The sequence below is a fragment of the Cydia pomonella genome, chromosome 5 (genome assembly GCF_033807575.1).
Source record: "Cydia pomonella isolate Wapato2018A chromosome 5, ilCydPomo1, whole genome shotgun sequence".
In the NCBI taxonomy this organism is placed as follows: Eukaryota; Metazoa; Arthropoda; class Insecta; order Lepidoptera; family Tortricidae; genus Cydia; species Cydia pomonella.
In genome coordinates, this window is record NC_084707.1 from 24,229,058 (window position 1) to 24,247,310 (window position 18,253).

The 18,253-nt window shown below is 39.1% G+C and overlaps 1 protein-coding gene across 2 annotated transcripts; it reads right to left on the bottom strand.

The window, feature by feature from the left end:
- Positions 1–1,703: 1,703 nt before the first annotated feature.
- LOC133518155 (microtubule-associated protein 2) lies at positions 1,704–17,887 on the bottom strand. 2 transcript variants are annotated; one of them, XM_061851752.1, is made up of 4 exons: positions 17,583–17,887; positions 10,657–10,768; positions 7,682–7,860; positions 1,704–6,031 (listed from the first exon to the last, which is right to left on the bottom strand). In XM_061851752.1, exons 1-4 carry the CDS (start codon positions 17,687–17,689, stop codon positions 5,713–5,715), a joined length of 717 nt encoding a protein of 238 aa, XP_061707736.1. In that variant the 5' UTR covers positions 17,690–17,887; the 3' UTR covers positions 1,704–5,712. The 2 variants fall into 2 exon arrangements, with proteins under 2 accessions (XP_061707736.1, XP_061707737.1); XM_061851753.1 differs by lacking the exon at positions 17,583–17,887 and adding an exon at positions 17,349–17,511.
- Positions 17,888–18,253: the final 366 nt, after the last annotated feature.

Sequence of the window (18,253 nt, forward strand, 5' to 3'; positions counted from 1 at the left end):
TGCCGGGCACAACCTAAAGGTTATGGCGCCATCGCTCGAAACGATACTGCCATACCTTTGACCTTTGATCTATTAGATGGCGCCACTTTTTGATATTTAACAAATTTAACACACATCAGTAACACATAACGATCAAAGTCAAATGGCTTTCTAAAAGTTTTAATCATGTGTCGAACGATTGCAGCAAATTTACTGTGGCTACAAAGTTTTCTTTGACAATCCACCTCTATTTAAAACTCGCTTTAATATGACGATGCAGTCTAAGGCCGCAGACAGGACGCATGCGACCAGGCCGTGCATACTGGTCGAGCGCTATGTACGAACAGCAACACTTAACTGTCCATTGGTGGACCTTATGCATTTTGTAATAAGGTCCAACGATGGACAGTTAACAGTGTGGGCGATGGTAAGAATGGCCGGCCATTCCGCGGCCTCATGGATGGCCCTCTGTAAGAAACTTGTAGTTTTTAACCTCATCATACCACACCAATACAGTAAAATACGTAAAGCAGTGCAAAACATTGAAGCGACAATTTGAACAGAAGTATTCAGCCCCGTAACCAGTGTTGTCAAGCGTTAAAGATTGACAATCTAGTTACTACAGATAGTCAAGCTTAATACGGGTGAGTGTACATACGGGCAAAGAGAATTTGAAATAGAGGTGTATTGTCAAAGAAAACTTACTAGCCACATACATTTACTGCCATCTTTTGATACATGATTAAAACTTTTAGAACACCATTTGACTTTGATCCGTATTATTTCACTGATAGATGTTTAATTTGTTAAATATCAAAAAGTGGCGTTCTTACTGGGCAGAACCTAAAGTTTATGGCGCTATCGCTCGGAATGATGCTGCCATACCTTTGGCCTTTGATCTATTAGATGGCGCCACTTTTGGATATTCAACAAATTTAACACATATCAGTAAAAGAATAAGGATCAAAGTCAAACGGCGTTATAAAAGTTTTAATCATGTGTCGAAAGATGGCAGTAAATTTACTGTGGCTACAAAATTTTCTTTGACAATCCACCTCTATTTCAAATTATCTTTGCCCATATTGACCTTAGATACTTCAGCTTGCAAACCAGCTAACAAATTTACACATACAACATTTTGCACTTTACGTGTCTTTATCTACTCACCACCTTTTTACTGCTTTTAAGATATGAAAGTACAAACTATTGTTTTAATTTAACAACACACAGAACAACCCGCCTCGCGGGGAATTTGCCGCGCGAAGCAGCCCGGTCTGTGTCGGGCGAGGCACGTCTACACCGGCCGAGCTGCTTCGTGCGTCTCGCTCGCGCGGCTCGTTCCGTGTGGAACCACCTATTAATATGAAATTTTAGTTTCATAAATTGGTTTAAATAATTTGTATCGAATTTCAATCTGGTACGACATAATGTCAATATTATAGTGAGACTGGTAATTTTCTAACGATATAGATCGTTCGTTAAGTTTCACTAGTATATGCACCTTCTACAAAATATAAGTAGTTTGAACCCTTTTCTCATGTTACCTTCTAATCCGCAAGTTTTAGATACCAATAAATGACTACACTTAAATCGACCGGGATACAAACCGTGATTACCTTTTTATATTTATATTTTATATGTGATATAAGATGCATGTAACTGCGTCGAAATATCGGGAGCTCATTCAGAACAATAAAATAAATAAATAAATAAAAATAAAAATAATTTATTCAGTAACTTCATAACTTAACAATATGCAGGTTGGCGTCTCTTTTTAAGTATACAAGATACCTGTGTCAAGATACACCGCTCTTCCTTACTGGTTTGCTAATTAACAATAACAAAACAATGGTTAAAAGAAACAAAAATTTAACTAAAAAATTAATTAAGTTACATTTTACGTAACAGGAACTTTGAATTTTATTAAATAGAAAGGAGCTAAATAACTAATTGAAGCCACATGTGTGTGTGTATGTGTGTGCGCGCGCGTGTGTATGCGTGAGGTGTATGTGTGGTTACAATATAAAAGGTAATCACTGTTTATATCCCGGTCGATTTAAGTGTAGTGAAACCAACCGTGAATCATTCAAAACTGTTACGAATAAATGATCTTGTAGGGATAGGTAAGCTTCATGTAACATTAAATTTCCCCATAATATTCCCTGAAGGCCTGCGCAAACCGGCGGAGCGCAGCGCAGATCACCTAGGGAAAATCCCCCGGGATACCGCGAGCGCAATAACAATAAAAGGTTCTATTGATACCGGGTGGAAAAAAGTGAGCCCTGGAGGGAAAGTGCCTTAAAACCTTACGTTAGCTCAGTTTACTTAAAGGAAACATTATTATATTCTTAAAAAGAAACAACACTATTAAAAAAAAATCGCTTGTTTCTTCCGGGATTTGAACCGACTAAAAATTTAAAAAAAAAATGGAAATTCGCTGTTTTATTCCACAACTCGATAGAGTTAATGTTAAAATATCCCCAAGAAACATTAGGTCTTACACTCGTCTGTCGTACAAAATATCCATAAAATCGAAAATTTGTACACAGAATATTTTTAGACAAGCGAATTGTAAAAAAAAACTGAATGCTATTTTTTTCTTATTAAAAATAAAATAATGTTTCCTTTACGTAAAATGAGCTAGTTTAAGGTTTAACGGTACTTTCCCTCCAGCAGGGCTAAGATGGTCGGCTCTTTATCATTTGTCACCATGCCTGTCACGTTCTAACAAGTATGTAAGCACGAAAGTGACGGGCATAGTGACAAGCGATAAAAATGGAACCATGCTGCCATTGCAGGGCCCATAAATTTTTTCCACGCTGTATACCCAATTTTTCTTATCTTAGTAAATAAGAAAGCGGAGTTTTGGTCTTATAAAATAATTTAAAAAACACGGTTCAATCATTCGGCCTTCTAGGTTAATTATTTGAGATGAAATTTTCTGTATGAAAATTACTAATCACAACATAATCATTTATTCTTCTAGGTAGCCTGAGAATCGAGTCAACAGTGCAAAATAGCTATTCATCATTATTTCTACGCTATGGTTATAATACAATTATTATAGATATGGTTTCATGTGACAAACACAACGCAAGACGAACTGAACTAAGGTACTAAACCTACCGGTGAGAAATTGAATTTAAACCTAACAATGACGTTTCAGCAGGCCTAAACATCTAGAAGTCCTAGAAACTTTTAAATTTAACGAAGGGTAAGATTGCTCTGATGGCGCTTGCACACGGCGCACGTTATATATTGTACATTGTCTGTAACTGGCCACTGGCTTGCACACGGCGCACGTTATATATTGAACATTGTCTGTAACTGGCCACTGGCTTGCACACGGCGCACGTTATATATTGTACATTGTGTGGCCGCTTGCACAAATAATTTGTACTAAGTATAGTCTTGTTTAAACGGTATGGAGTGTAGATTTAAAAGGAGTGAAATATCTTATGGTAGAACAGTTATTATATAGCTATCAATAATTTGATTTTCTTTTCAAGTATTCTAGGTATTGTAGCGCCACCTATTTAATGTTTATTGATGACGCTTTTTGGTACATGGAGATTTAATTCCTTACCTCCACCTTCCGTATTTAAACGTATGGAGTGTGGAATTAAGAGGAGTGACATCTCTTATGGTAGAACTGTTGCAAAAGTGTCCAGCTGTCAGCTATACATAATAGTTCCAAATCTCTCCAGAGTAGCGCTAGAGTAGCTAAGAACCTAGGCGCTATTGACGGAGTGAAGTGAGCTGTCTATGATTAGTTTTTTTTCTCAAGTATTCTAGGTATTTTAGCGCCACCTATTTATGGTTTTTTGTCGGACACTTTTTGGTACAGTCAAGTGCAAAAATATGTATCGAAAGAATCGTCTCATAAATATGGTACTACGCTCTTATTACACTGGAATAAGATGCTATGGGACATATTGTTGAGTAACAATGTACACCCATATTTTTACACTTGACTATACATGGAGATTTTGTTCCTTGCCTCTACCTTCCATAACTCTAGCGCTACTCTGGAGAGATTTGGAACTATTATTTATAGCTGACAGCTGGACACTTTTGCGATAATTCTGCCTAAAGAGTTTCTGTTCCTCGCTACTTTCCATACCTGCGTGTTTGAAAAAGACTATAGCCCGTTTATTTGCTCAAGACATGTGCTGGGACATGCAGAAGTCGTTGAAACCGCATGATTCTTTATATTATTGTTTACACGATGCATATAACCCACGCAAACACCCTCAACTTGCACATGTTACATGCACCGTGTGCAAACGTTATAAGTATTTATCCCTGAAGAAAATCTCCTAAAAGAAATTTCTCATAAATCTGGTTTATATCGTGACTTCTTATGTAAATACTACAGGAGTTTCTCCATTTAAAAAGATTATGAAGATAAGATCTTAGATGCTGCTGAAACCGACATTCAATTTGATTCTCCTGATCCCTGTATGGAAATAAACAAAAACTATTCGAATCAACCTACACTTCGAAATACTTGAACATAACAGCTAAAACTTACAATAAATTATATACAGAGCGTTCAATATAGCAACGCGACTACCTATGTACAGTAAAGTTTTGGATGCTTTGGCTATTTAGGGCTCCCGTTTGTCCTAAAAGCTACGTTTACATTAGCTAGATAATTATTGGGAGACTACGCTATCGTGGGGGCTTATACATTTAGACAAACAAGAAAAAACAATTTATAGTAAAACAAATAAAAACAAAACATTTCTTAGTAAATCTATGACTTTCCATTCTACATAAGTTTCACAGAAAATCACGAGTATTTTTGGACATTATATCGTAGCAGCCTAGGTCCTCAAAAATATCTGAACACGCACTCTTAACGCCTTGACAATAGAGGCGTGTTCAGATATTTGTGAGCACATTGGCCGCTCCGATAAATCTGACGACGACTACAATAACGTAATTTTTCCCCAAATAGTACAAGAAACTCGTATTGTGGAAATGGGTCTGAAATATGCCGGTTTCAACCAAAAGGACACTTATTGGTCGTTGTCAATAAGATGCTATTTCTATAAAGCTTCAATTTGAAATCAACCTTACATAGACAACCGAAAATGTGATTTTTAGTTGAAAATGTTGAAGTGCGTAGTAAACTTGCGTACAGTTTTTGAACAGCCCGTACTAAAACTACGTAGAAAGAGTAAATCAAGTCAAACTGAAAACTAAAGATATCTATTTGTCTATGTAATGCCCACACAATGGCGTGGTCTCCTTAGAATACGCCGTCCTAGCCTACAAACATTGGATAACGCGTAGAACCCTATACAATATTACACTTTACACTACCACCGCCCGAATTTACGAAATTTGACGACGAACTTATGCAAATATTCATGCAAGTACCAATATTTTAATTGTATTTAAAAGTGATATTTCAAAATCGACGTATATCTCAAATCAGACATGTTTTGGTGTGTTTTATCGTCGGTTCGTAATTGCATTGAGTATAATGCATAAAACCCAGCATGTCTCCATTACGCTAGCAATAGAATATGATTTGCTTTAAAATACTAGAAATCAACTCGTCGCATGCCGTCATTTAAAGTTCTATAAACGACTATTTGCTTTTCACGAAACAGGGTACGTTCGTTTAACGTAAACATTCCGATATATTTGTAATAAGCTTTTTAACGTCTGGAAACAAACCGGGCGAGTCTCGCATTCCGTACACCGGGCCCCCACAATCTATTAGCTAGTATTCTCACTCTTGTGGTTCTCGCTCATGGCGGCGCGCGGCGACACCGGCCGGAACGTGCACTCCAGCGAGTCCGAGTCCGGCGTGCCTGGCGTGCCTGGCGTGCCGGGCGTGCCGGGCGTGCCCGGTGTGCCTGGCGTGGAGGGGGTGAGGCGGTCGCACATGCGCTTGGGGAGGGGCGAGTCGGGCTCGTCGCCGCGACGCTTGCGCAGCGTGACGGGGCTGAAGCTGGACGCGCGGATGGCGATGGGGGACAGACTCCGCCGCGTCATGTACTTACGTGTGGGCGACGGGGATACCACTTGAGGTAACCTGAGGGAAAAGTATGTACTTATTGAACAGGGCTATGCTAAATACCATCGGGACCATCTTACAAAAAAACTGGCGAAGTGCGAGTCGCACTCGCGCACGAAGGGTTCCGTACCATTATCTATAAACGGCAAAAAAAAATACGTTTGTTGTATGGGAGGCCCCTTAAATATTTATTTTATTCTGTTTTTTAGTATTTGTTGTTATAGCGGCAACATAAATACATCATCTGTGAAAATTTCAACTGTCTAACTATCACGGTTCATGAGATATAGCCTGGTGACAGACGGACGGACAGCGGAGTCTTAGTAATAGGGTCCCGTTTTACCCTTTGGGTACGGAACCCTAAAAATGGACCTTCTCCCACGAGCTCAAAGCTTGTGAAGACTTGTAACAGAGCCCGTACATTTTATACTACGTCGGTACATTTCATGCCGTTGACAGAAAAATGACGTCACGCTACATAGAGTATGATTCCAATTGGTATTTTCGTAATAATTAATCATTTGTCAACCTCTTTAGGTAACTGATACATATACTTGACAATCAGTATAGAAACGTCTAACTGACTTTCATTTTATTGTCACACAAATAAATAATAGAATATTAATTTATGAAATAATACATATTTTTGGTTTTTAACAGCGTAATAAGCTTTTATTCACGTAACAAGTATTTATTATGATACCCATCAATAAGTAAGCTATCTAAATTTGTAGCAACTCCCTGTATGTTAAATTACGTCATTTTTGCGTCAACGGCATGGAAAGTACGGGCCCTGCTTGTAATTGTTGTTTCTATATTTTTTATATTTATATAAAGTAAAACAAAGTGTCGATCACAATATAAATTCCTAAGAATTTACCACGCGTAGTTTTGAGTGAAATTGTATATTGTGAGATATAATCATATCATATCATAAGTATTTCAACCCGAGGACATTAGCTGCGCCTCTGCTTTCATTTGCAGGCACATTGTATTGAATTTAGCACTTTACGAGCGCCGAATCGGCAGGCTCGCGGCCATAGTAAACCTAATATGTGTTTATTATGTTAATTTTCATTTTGTTTTATAGTAAACCTGTAATATGTGGCAATAAAAAAATTCTTATTGCTGTAGTCCCTAAATTACAGAAGCTGTATCGACTACAACAAATATTTCACAATTATTGGATCCATATTATTAAGACCCATTTATTTTCTAATAAGCAGTATGTTTATAGCACATCAACATCTTGCGCTATAGCATATCTACTATGTAACTACAACGACCGCTCTGGCGTAGTGGGTGGTGACCCTGCCTATGAAGCCGATGGTCCCGGGTTCAAATCCTGGTAAGGGCATTTATTCGTGTGATGAGCATGGATATTTGTTCCTGAGTCATGGGTGTTTTCTATGTATTTAAGTATTTATAAATATTTATTTATATTATATATATCGTTGTCTAAGTACCCTCAACACAAACCTTATTGAGCTTACTGTGGGACTTAGTCAATTTGTGTAATAATGACATATAATTTTAAAAAAAAAAAACTATTGCAGCAGGTAAGTACCTCAAAGAGCTCAAAGGATTTATTTGTCCTGTTTGCGTGGCGGATAGTACCTGTCTCGTCAGCACACTTTGGTCGACTGACCACATCTAACATAGTATTACCTAGTAACTCTAGTCGGTGAGTTGGACAAGCCCGGCAGCGTGAGGTCCTCACAAGACTGGCCAAGTTGCATGGCGGAGTGGACCTCCCTCTCGTGGGCGACCTCCCGCGTGTTGCTGACGTCGGCGCACTCCTCCAGGCGCAGCTGGTTGACGCGCGGCGCGCGGGGGCCCCAACAGTTCTGAATAACATACAATTTTTTTTTTATATACTACGGCGGTGGCAAACAAGCATACGGCCCGCCTGATGGTAAGCAATCTCCGTAGCCTATGTACGCCTGCAACTCCAGAGGAGTCACATGCGCGTTGCCGACCCTAGCATTCCCCCCACCTCCCCCCCCCCCCCCTCGTTGAGCTCTGGCAACCTTACTCACCGGCAGGAACACAACACTACGAGTAGGGTCTAGTGTTATTTGGCTGCGGTTTTCTGTAAGGTGGAGGTACTTCCCCAGTTGGGCTCCGCTCTAGATCTGGAATGACATCCGCTGCGCTGTGCCCTACCACACAAAGCGAGATGACATTCACAATGCCCATACCTCTCTTTTGGACGTAGTTTAAGGACGTACCCGGGTCCAAATATCCACTACACATGCCCATTTCTCAAACGGTAATGTAATGGCAACGCACTAATATTAGACTAATAACGTTCGAGAAATGGGCCCCAGGACTTCATTAAGGCATGCACTAATGAAGTCCTGTTGTCAAGACTAGCAGAAATGTATGGAGCTGCATTTTTGTTTCAGACGACGACGCTTGGCGCGATTGTTTCCTGAATCCAGCTAAGCTAATCATTACATTATAGGGAAATACCTAATCGGAAGTCTGCGTCATATTTGTAGCTAACAAATACTTTAGGTATCAGGCTTAATTTGACTAAAGGGTGAACCACAAAAACGTGAACCTAAGTTCCTTTTCACAGACATAATTTATTAGAATTTTGAAAACACAACATTCAACCGCAGTTTAGTAATATAGCTACTTTTGTGTCGACGTAGCACTATTATCTAAAGGTAAACATACCTATACATTATACAGGGTGATCAATTCGACGACCGGTTTGGCCTAGTGGGTAGTGACCCTGCCTACGAAGCTGATGGTCCCGGGTTCAAATCCTGGTAAGGGCATTTATTCGTGTGATAAGCATGGATATTTGTTCCCGAGTCATGGGTGTTTTCTATGTATTTAAGTATTTATAAATATTTATATATTATATATATCGTTGTCTAAGTACCCTCAACACAAGCCTTATTGAGCTTACTGTGGGACTTAGTCAATTTGTGTAATAATGTACTATAATATTTATTTATTTATTTAAAAAAAAAAAAGAAAAAAAAAAACTTAAAAAAAAAATCCAAACCGGTCAGTATGGAGAAGTCAGAAACTATGAGAGATAGCCACATCTGTTCTTAGGAAACATGGCTTCGATTTTAAATTTAATAATAATGACATTCAATCTTTTTTTATATTTGCTTATACTTTCAGGATCAATTATGCAAACAAATACTATTTACACGCGATTACATAAAGATTGACCAGGTTCGATTCCCGGTTATGTATTAGAGATTAAAAAAAGATTGAATGAATGAAATCGAAGCCATGTTTCCTAAGGGCCTCCGCTAGGTGACGCGGACGCCCGCCGCGTGCGCACGCTCGCGGGTCCTGCTCCCAGGCCTAATCCGTCGCACGCGCCCGCGCCAGTTAGCGCTGTTCATACAATTTCTTATTAGACGGGGCGTCCGTTCCGGATAATCCGCGTCAGCTAGCGGAGGCCCTAAGAACAGATGTGGCTATCTCTCAGATATGGCTATCTGTCTTCTCCATACTGACCGTTCTGGATTGATTACCCTGTATACACTGTTAGTTTAGTAATAATAAAACATGGTGTTCGAAACACATTTATAAATTCATACATACATTAATTATAAATTCACATTTTACAGAGTAATATAAAATACCGAAAATCCAAGAAGGCGTGTGTTAAATCGAGGTCATTAGGTCAGCTAAACACACGACAGTTTTGTGCGACGTCATGTGTTTCCGAAACTGGCAATTTGGGTCAATATTGACACCACGTTATAAATAATAGTGACTTAATTCGTAATAACTAAGAGATCTATTTTATTATTAACCGTTCTTTCTGTTCGCTAGCAATGCATTTTATAACCCTATTTTCTAAATTCCATAAAATCCTTAAAAATACCTACATATGTTCCAAATAATTAACCGATCGCGTTGTGGCGTTAGACTGCACGATTGGCTCAAATTTGTGTGCGTGACACCGCTGTACTGCCATTCTTATTGCCCGTAAGGCCCGTCCTTAGATATGTCAATGATCGTACATCGATTATTCGATGTCCTGCTCGAGTGAATTCATGAATGCTTTGGTAAGTCCTTTTTGCGTCTATGATTGACCAGAAGATTTCGCCTACGAGTGTTTCTACTGTACACTACCGATCAAAATGGAACCATGGATACATCTCTGTTATATTGTAGTAATTAATTATTTTAAGATTATTAGTGTTTACTGTCATCATTGGCTATTGTATTTATGAATGTTGCTACCTATGTATTTTTCATGTCACTGTAAATGTTGTATTGACTTGTAAAGGAGCCTTCCAGGCCTACTTCTTCTTCTTTCTTCTTCTTTGTTAGGGGCTATGTAAGGCTCTACAGCCTAAATATCACTGCGACCATTCCTGATCTATTGTGATCGTGATCGCCACCTACCACCTCTCGGAGCAAACCTGCAACTTGAGGCCTACTTACAGAATAATTCAGCTGTATTTTGAAACATCACTCTCATTTCGATTTATCAAAAACACCTCTGGAAACAGTAACAAGGCAATTGCAAGTACTTTAAGAACGAAGAATTTCGTACATCACCTGTCTCTATCACACGCGAATGATATTTATATTACTGTCCCACTTATACAGAGGCATTGACCGCCGGCGCGTACTTAATTGGTAAGTATTCTTACATTAGGGCTATGTGGCGTGGCTAAAGGGCTGAAACTGCCGCTGTGCCGTCGCGTGCGCAGATTCAGGTTGTTGTTGGAGAACATGCTGAAGCTGCTGAAGATCGACGTACTCCTGCAAAATAAAACCAAACACCTATGTTGTAGAGAAACTGCTATTAGATATATAGAATACTCATTATTGGAACACCTCAGAAAAAGATAGAAGAAAATAAACAATTAATTAAATGCAGAGGCAGACAACAGGAGGCCTTATTACTATTAGTTATATTATTATGATGGATTTCAACGCAAAAGACATGGAAAAATCAAATGAGGTTTTCAATGTTTTTTGTTCCATATTTGCCAAAGTAGTGGTATAAAATGGAAGGCTAAGACATGACTAGCGAATTCTTGCAAGAAAAAGGGTCTTTAAGAAAAAATGTAGTCCGATTAGTTTTTCAACAAAAACTTGTTTTTCTGTCAAAGGTCTACCGACTAAAGTCTGCAGGGCAAAGTCTTAACTGTGACAATGTGAAGTCAAAATCTCTTGTCGAAGACAATAAAAAACTGCATCCACGTATAGACATTTCATATCCATTCTGATCACAAATGTACCAAAGCGTTTCAACATTTTAAATGCAAATAAACAATGCATTATAGCCTTTACGCCATCACCAAAGGAGCTATAACTGCGAGTCGGATTCACATTAAGTTTAGATACGAAACGACGTATCAACCGCGTTTTTGCTAGTAAACTTCGGCGTTTGTTTAGAAGTGAAGTGCGTTGCGTGCGTGGCGTGGTGCCAAGAGTATAAAATTGCATTGTTAATTGCAGGGGGCGTAGGGGACACGTGGATTAAGAAAAAAAGGAAGCAAATAGTCAAGATTCGATCCCACGACATTTTCTTTAACACGCCGCCACTCTTTACCAGCTCCGTCTTTCCGTAGTCAACAAGAAATCCATTCGTAATGTACATATGTCTATCTGTCCGTTATTTAGCGCTGCATACCTTCGCAACTGGTGTTTGTTGAGGTTAAATACCAAATTAAGCAGGTAAGATCGTTTATTCAAATAATATCTTTGACGTCCACTGTACTCTCATATTAAATTGCAACTCCCATTCCCCCCCCCCCCTTTAGCTTAGGGGATGAATCCTGGGTAAAGAGTACGCTATGTCCTTTTCAGGTTAAAAATATGTGTGCCTAATTTCGTAGAAATTCGTTTAGCTTTTATCTTAAAGGCGGGCAACGAACTTACAACCCCTCTTGTGTTGTACGTGTCCATTGGCGGCGGTAATCGCTTACCAGGTGATCCGTCTATTCGTTTGCCTCCAGTATCATAAAAAATGATTACAGACCGACAGACAGACAACGGGAGAGGTGGAACTAAATAAAAGCTTGTAAAAAACAGACATTCAAATATAATCAGACAAAATATACAACTTACACGTTAATAATGTGAAGAAGGTGCCCGTTTGGAAGGACAGTCTAGATACTCTGGCGACACGATTAACTTAAAAACCCCCTACGCAATTATGCAAAAAAAATCCTACATCATTTTGGAAAAGAGCTGATAATCTTCAAACAGCTAGATCGATTTTCATCAATCATAGCTCAGAACCACGGCAAGAAACCGTGCTTTCACGTAAAAAAACCTCATCGAAATCAGTCCATCCGTTTAAGAGCTACGATGCCACAGACATTGACATCAAACGTATAACACCCTTCTATTTGCGTCAGGGGTTAAAAACTACATAAAGAATTGTTTCTTCTCCACATCCACAATTCCACACCTCTTATTTTTATGACACATTTATAAAACTAGCAAAACATGGTTTATCATGTTAGACTTTGGTCTACCTACAACATCAGCTTTCTTTAATCAGCATGGGAAAAACACAGACGGGAAACAGATGATAAAAATTAGCAACAGTGAAAAAGAAAGGAGTTATTTTTGTGGACAACTCCGTAATAAAACGCCCAGGCCATGGTATTTATTTGTCTATCTTATTTAAAAGCTCATCGGCCCGATTCGAAGAATGATTAAGACACGTTTAAAATCTTGGAAAAATCTTTAAAAGATCGATAACTAAACGACATGTCAAAATTGACGTTTATTTCGATTCCGCTGTGATCCCAATAAGATCTTCTTCTTTTAAAATATGGCTTCCATCAAATCTATGATGATTTTGCCAATGTCAAGTTTCGTTGTAAGTTTTAAGTGTGCTCGTAGAGCATGACGTTGTTCGGTAGTTGCTTTTAGTAAAGAGATAGCTGGACTTTACTAAAAGCCACGATGGATTGCCGGATATTGATTAAAACATGGTTAAACGCGTTTCAAGATTAGTTTTTCATTAACTGCACACTTCCACGATAGTTCACTGCATAATAAGCTATCAATACTACACTTTGAACAACATAAATGAGCAAAACACAAAAAAATATTCTCGAGACGTCTTCGCCATCTTGAATCTCAACGACAACCCATCATCATCCCAATAAGATCTATCTACGATATTTCTAACGTCAATGTGACATTGGTTGCCCGAATCGCGCTGCTTCTGTCAATTATACGACATACAAACTATATCTAAATGAGAACTTATCTAAACCAGTATCTCATTCTTCGTATGTATGTTTGTATGTATGTTCAAGTCGAATCTTGCAAGCTAAATTAAACCCACTTTCCATTATTCGATTGAGCTGATACTTCACATATGTACGTTGGGTGACAATGCAATATTATGGTACCATCAGCTGATCTGATGATGGACACAGGAGGTGGTCATAAGAAGTCTGTGATAAAACGACACAACATAAACCAAAGCGGTTTATTAGTCTTGATGAGTATTAGTTGCCTGTTGAAAGAAAAGTAGTCAGCGATAAAAGCTTGTATCAAAAATGTAATTTTTGGCAAAAAGCTTATTTAATTTAACCTGTCAATTAGAGCTTTTAGGATGACTAACAGGACGGCGTCCAATTGGTCGACCCAAGTAAGCCCGACTGCCCGATCGTCCACCCATCCTTTCGAGGTGGCCAAGCCAGTGGAGTGCTTTGGTCTCACCTATTATATTCGGCTCGGCTATTAGTTGTTCTATTCTGGCATTCTTTCGGATACTCACTGTCATCGTCTCTTCCTAAACATCCTAAATATCGTTGGGCGGATAGAGTGGAAGCAGATCTCCGTGAGCTCGGCGTCAGCGAAAGCTGGCGTGAATCCGCTCTGGACCGAGCAAAGTGGCGTGCTCTTGTGTTGGAGGTCAGGACTCATTTTGGGTTATCGCGCCAATTAGAGCTTTGCGTATTTAACTTCATTGTTAAAAAAAAATTAAGAGATAAACAAGTCAAGGTTTTAAATAAGGCATCTCAAAGCACCCAAATACCTTAAAGTTGTTCATTCTTTGCATAACTTATCACAGTTTCAGTGGCATCAGATAGCATTGCAAATAAGATATCAATATCTTGTGTTGGCAGTCTTGTCACTTGAGACAGATGGACGCAAATGCCATTGTAATCTCTTGGCATAGAGGAGATAACTTCCATTAAATCACGGCCTGTTTTTATACCGGTTTCATTTTTTAATTTATTTCACAGTACATATTACATCAATGTCAATTGGGCATACCCTTGTATTATTTAACACGTCAGGGTAGACGCTAGTTTGAAACATCGTGTTGATCAACACAACCAAGATGTCAGACACGACCGGTCAGACACATATGATTATATTTAACGATATATCGTATGTATCTACGGTGTCGTGCGTCTTTAACATTGATTGTATTGTCTTGTGTAAGAGTTCGGGTGTGACAATAGGGTGATATGTCCGTGTCACTAAGGTGTTGGTGTAGGTACTGTGCAGATAAGGACTCATCACTTTGAACCACAGACATGGACGCTATATGTAAAAAATGAGAATTAAAGGTATTTGGAACCTCACTATCCGCGACTTTTTCGTTAGAAATTTGGTCATTTAAGGTAAACACTTGAGTTTTATTAGTTTTAGTACCTATTTCATCGTTGATGACTTTCCAAATTTCTTTAGAAGGGTTTTTGGACTCTTTTAGCCTATTTTCTATGTGAGATTGCCGAGCACGAAGTATAGCAGACTTAATGAGCTGCGCATAATGTGTAATGCATTCTGAAATTAATACATTATCAGGGTATTGGTGGCGTATTTCCAAGAAGTCTTTGCATTTCAAAGATAATGAACATCAATTGTCATTTGCAAGGAAATTATTAACAGGCATTAAGTACAGAGCTGTGACACAATAGCCATTTAAGACGTCACGTGTCAGAGCCATATTTCACGAGGTCTGGCGTAATGACTTACGCAGACTTACTGACTGACTTACGGGGAGCAATTTGGGTCCCTTAGAGTTCATTTTAATGATAAATGACCTTCCTGACGGTGTTAAAGATTCCGTTTGTCTACTCTTTGCTGATGACCTCAAGCTTCTCCGCAGAGTTTATGTCAGCTCTGATTGTATTAAATTACAAGAGGACATATACCGGGTGGTTAAATGGAGTCAAACGTATAGGTTACGTTTCAACGCGGCAAAGTGCGCCATACTTTCATTCACCTGTACCCCTAGTGTAAATATTTTCGACAGCGAAACGTGACGTACGCGTTTGCGTTAAGTGTCATTTTGTATGAGATTTTTGACTTTCCAAAACGTCCCGCTGTTCTTCCAACAACCCAGGCGACGCTTGGCGCGCTGTTCAAAAACCCATACAAAATGAGACTTAACGCAAACGCGTACGTCACGTTTCGCTATCGACAAAATTAACACTAGGGGTACAGATCTCGGAATCCACTTCACTACCAATATGTGTTAGAAGAAACACCGATGTAGCGCGTGTGCGAAGTGAAAGACTTAGGGGTGTTGTTGAAATCCGACCTCACCTTTCGAGACGATATTGTTTCAGTATGTAAGAGGGCTTTCTGAAATCTGGGGTTTGTAATGAGACAGTCTCATACGTTTACGAACATTAATGCGATACGTGTATTGTACGAGGCAATAGTCAGGTGTCATTTAAAAGGTAATGCGGCCGTCTGGAGTCCACACGAGGTCAAATTTAGGCTAATGTTGGAACGTATCCAAAATAAATTGATTAGGTTTATATATTTAAAATTATACGGAGTATACCCTTTTTATCCTTTAATGTATCCTACATTGTTCGTGTTAGGAATGGTAGGATACAATAAACTAGAAGTTAGAAGGGAACTGGGGCTAGCTTCATATATATTTAAGCTGGTACGAGGCAAGTTGTGCAACCCTGGAGCTCTGGCAGAGGTGCGTTTGAACGTACCAGATCGGTATGTGTGTCGGCGGCGGCGGCCGAGCCTGCTGGCCAAGCCGCGCGCTCGAACGCAACTCCTTCGACAGGCCCCTTTTACGCGCGCAATTCGGACACTTAATCGATTATTATATACCTATTTACCTCCTATATACCTATGTAATTCTTTTCTTTTGTGTGTCAAATTCCATACTCCCACCGAGCCCACGAGGGCTATCTTATCAGTATCACTTTCATTGAACCACTTTCACTCTCATAAAGGTAAGGTCAGTGTTGTTATTAATAACGCCCGGAGTAAACTTGAAGCCGCATCAGACGTTTGGAACCCGCATGAGGACAAGTACATCTTGCTTCTGGAAAAAATCCAGAAAACCATCCTGCGATTCTTATACAAAAAGGTTTACGGGTATTACCCATATTTGTACCCATCAAAGTTCCTGCTTGGCGTTTTAGGGGATAAATTCCTTAGAGGTGAGGCGTAACTACGGGCTATTGACTACTGTATGTAATGTCTTACAGGGGAACTCGGACTGCCCTGAACTGGTTGCACAGCTCGTATGCCTGTTCGTTCCATCTGTGGATAAGGCCCAATTTAATTTCCGACCACGAAGTCGTCACCTATTAGCGGTGCCTAAAACACGCACTATGTCCCATGGCAAATCACCACTTGTCCGCGCTCCACAATATATTAACACGCTCCTTGCATCAGCACCGGAATGTGATGTATTTGCAAGTAGTTGGATGGATCTGTGTAAAGAATGTATGAAGTTCTGTGAGACGATGGATAAGCGAGAATCTTCTGTCTTGTGACTAATACATTTGTTCTGTTTTTCCTTTCTAGACTGTATCATGTACCAAGGTTGTATAAATACTGTCTATTATAAGACTCTCTTTGCCTTTTATTTATGTCTTCAGGAAAACATTTATGGTGGTATTAAATTTATTTATTTGATACACTAACAGCTCTGGGAACTGATGTGTGTATCTCGCAGCACTTGTGTAAGTTCTAAAATGTTTATCTAGTCTATTTTTGAAAGAGTTCACCAACGGTGCACTTACTACACAATTTGGCAACAAGTGTTTCCTAGGGTTGCTAGCACATGGAGGTTTGATTAGTTTTTTAGAGTGTCCTCTGAACCTTACATTCTGGCTTGATATGTATAGGTGTTTAATACTTGGAATATAGTATATAAAGAAATATGTCATAAGATAAGAGGATTAAAGAAAGATTAAAGAAAACACTTCAAAATGTCATCAAAGTATCAAAACAAATAGGTGGGGCTACTATTTAACACTTGTTCTACTCAAACGAGGATATTGGTAATGGTTAGACATATTACAGCTTGAAAATGGCAATATAATCTAACTAAATACTGTATGAAACATGTATGACACTGAAGTAATGCACTCACCTCTAAATAATAAATGCCTCCATTGACAGCCAACTAGCTACAATCATCATGCATGTTGCTGCAATATGATACTGCAAACTGATGACTGTTTGCTAAATTATCTAAACAACACGACGCAGTCACCGCCGCGCCCGTGCGAGCGCTCGATACGGCGCGGCACCCACGGGCGACCTCAGTAGCTGTCAAAAATAGGCAGTGGCCCGCCACTTAGCGCTATAGAAGGCGAAGCTTTACCTAGGCGTTGTCGTAGTAGTGGGCGAAGTCGCCGTCGTCGATGCCACCTCATTGATCAACGGTGCGCTGCTGCACCGCTTCAATATGTTCGGCGCATCCACATCCATTATCTAGCCACCATTTATTCACTGACGTATTATGTAGTTGTATGCATCAGGACCGCTGAGCGCTAGTTTATGTAACACTGTAAGTGCACTTATAATTCATCTAATAGCTCTATTGCGTCTATAAACATATACATTTTAATAATCAAATCAAATGATAACACAAAATAAAACTAAATACTCTACTCGAGAAGCTAAAAAGTGGCTTGAAGCTGACCTGTCAATTCGCCGCAAATAGAAGCGTTCAAATGTTTTTGTTGTCGGTACATTCAAAAGCAAGGAATAATGCAAAGAAAACTACATGTGTAATTAGATTGTCGGTAATAAGTATATATTTGTTCACTACATAATACATGTGACCGGAGAAATAAAAGAAATTGATGAGTTCGATTAAGTTTATCGAACAATTTAAATGTTATTCAAACTTAAAGTCAAGATTAATATTTAAATTTTATTATTGAACGCAACTAAACCAAAATGTCAAAATCACGTTTTGTTACCCGACATAATCGATTACATATTCAACGTTGATTTCTTATAAAATATAAGTTTCTTTAATTTTAACTA

Coding starts and splice junctions, on each gene's coding strand:
- LOC133518155 (XM_061851752.1), bottom strand. CDS start 17,689: ATGGATGTGGATGCGCCGAACATATTGAAGCGGTGCAGCAGCGCACCG. Junction 10,769..17,582: donor ACTACTACGACAACGCCTAG/GTAAAGCTTCGC, acceptor TTTATTTTGCAG/GAGTACGTCGATCTTCAGCA. Junction 6,032..7,681: donor TCACCGACTAGAGTTACTAG/GTAATACTATGT, acceptor CTTTTCCCTCAG/GTTACCTCAAGTGGTATCCC.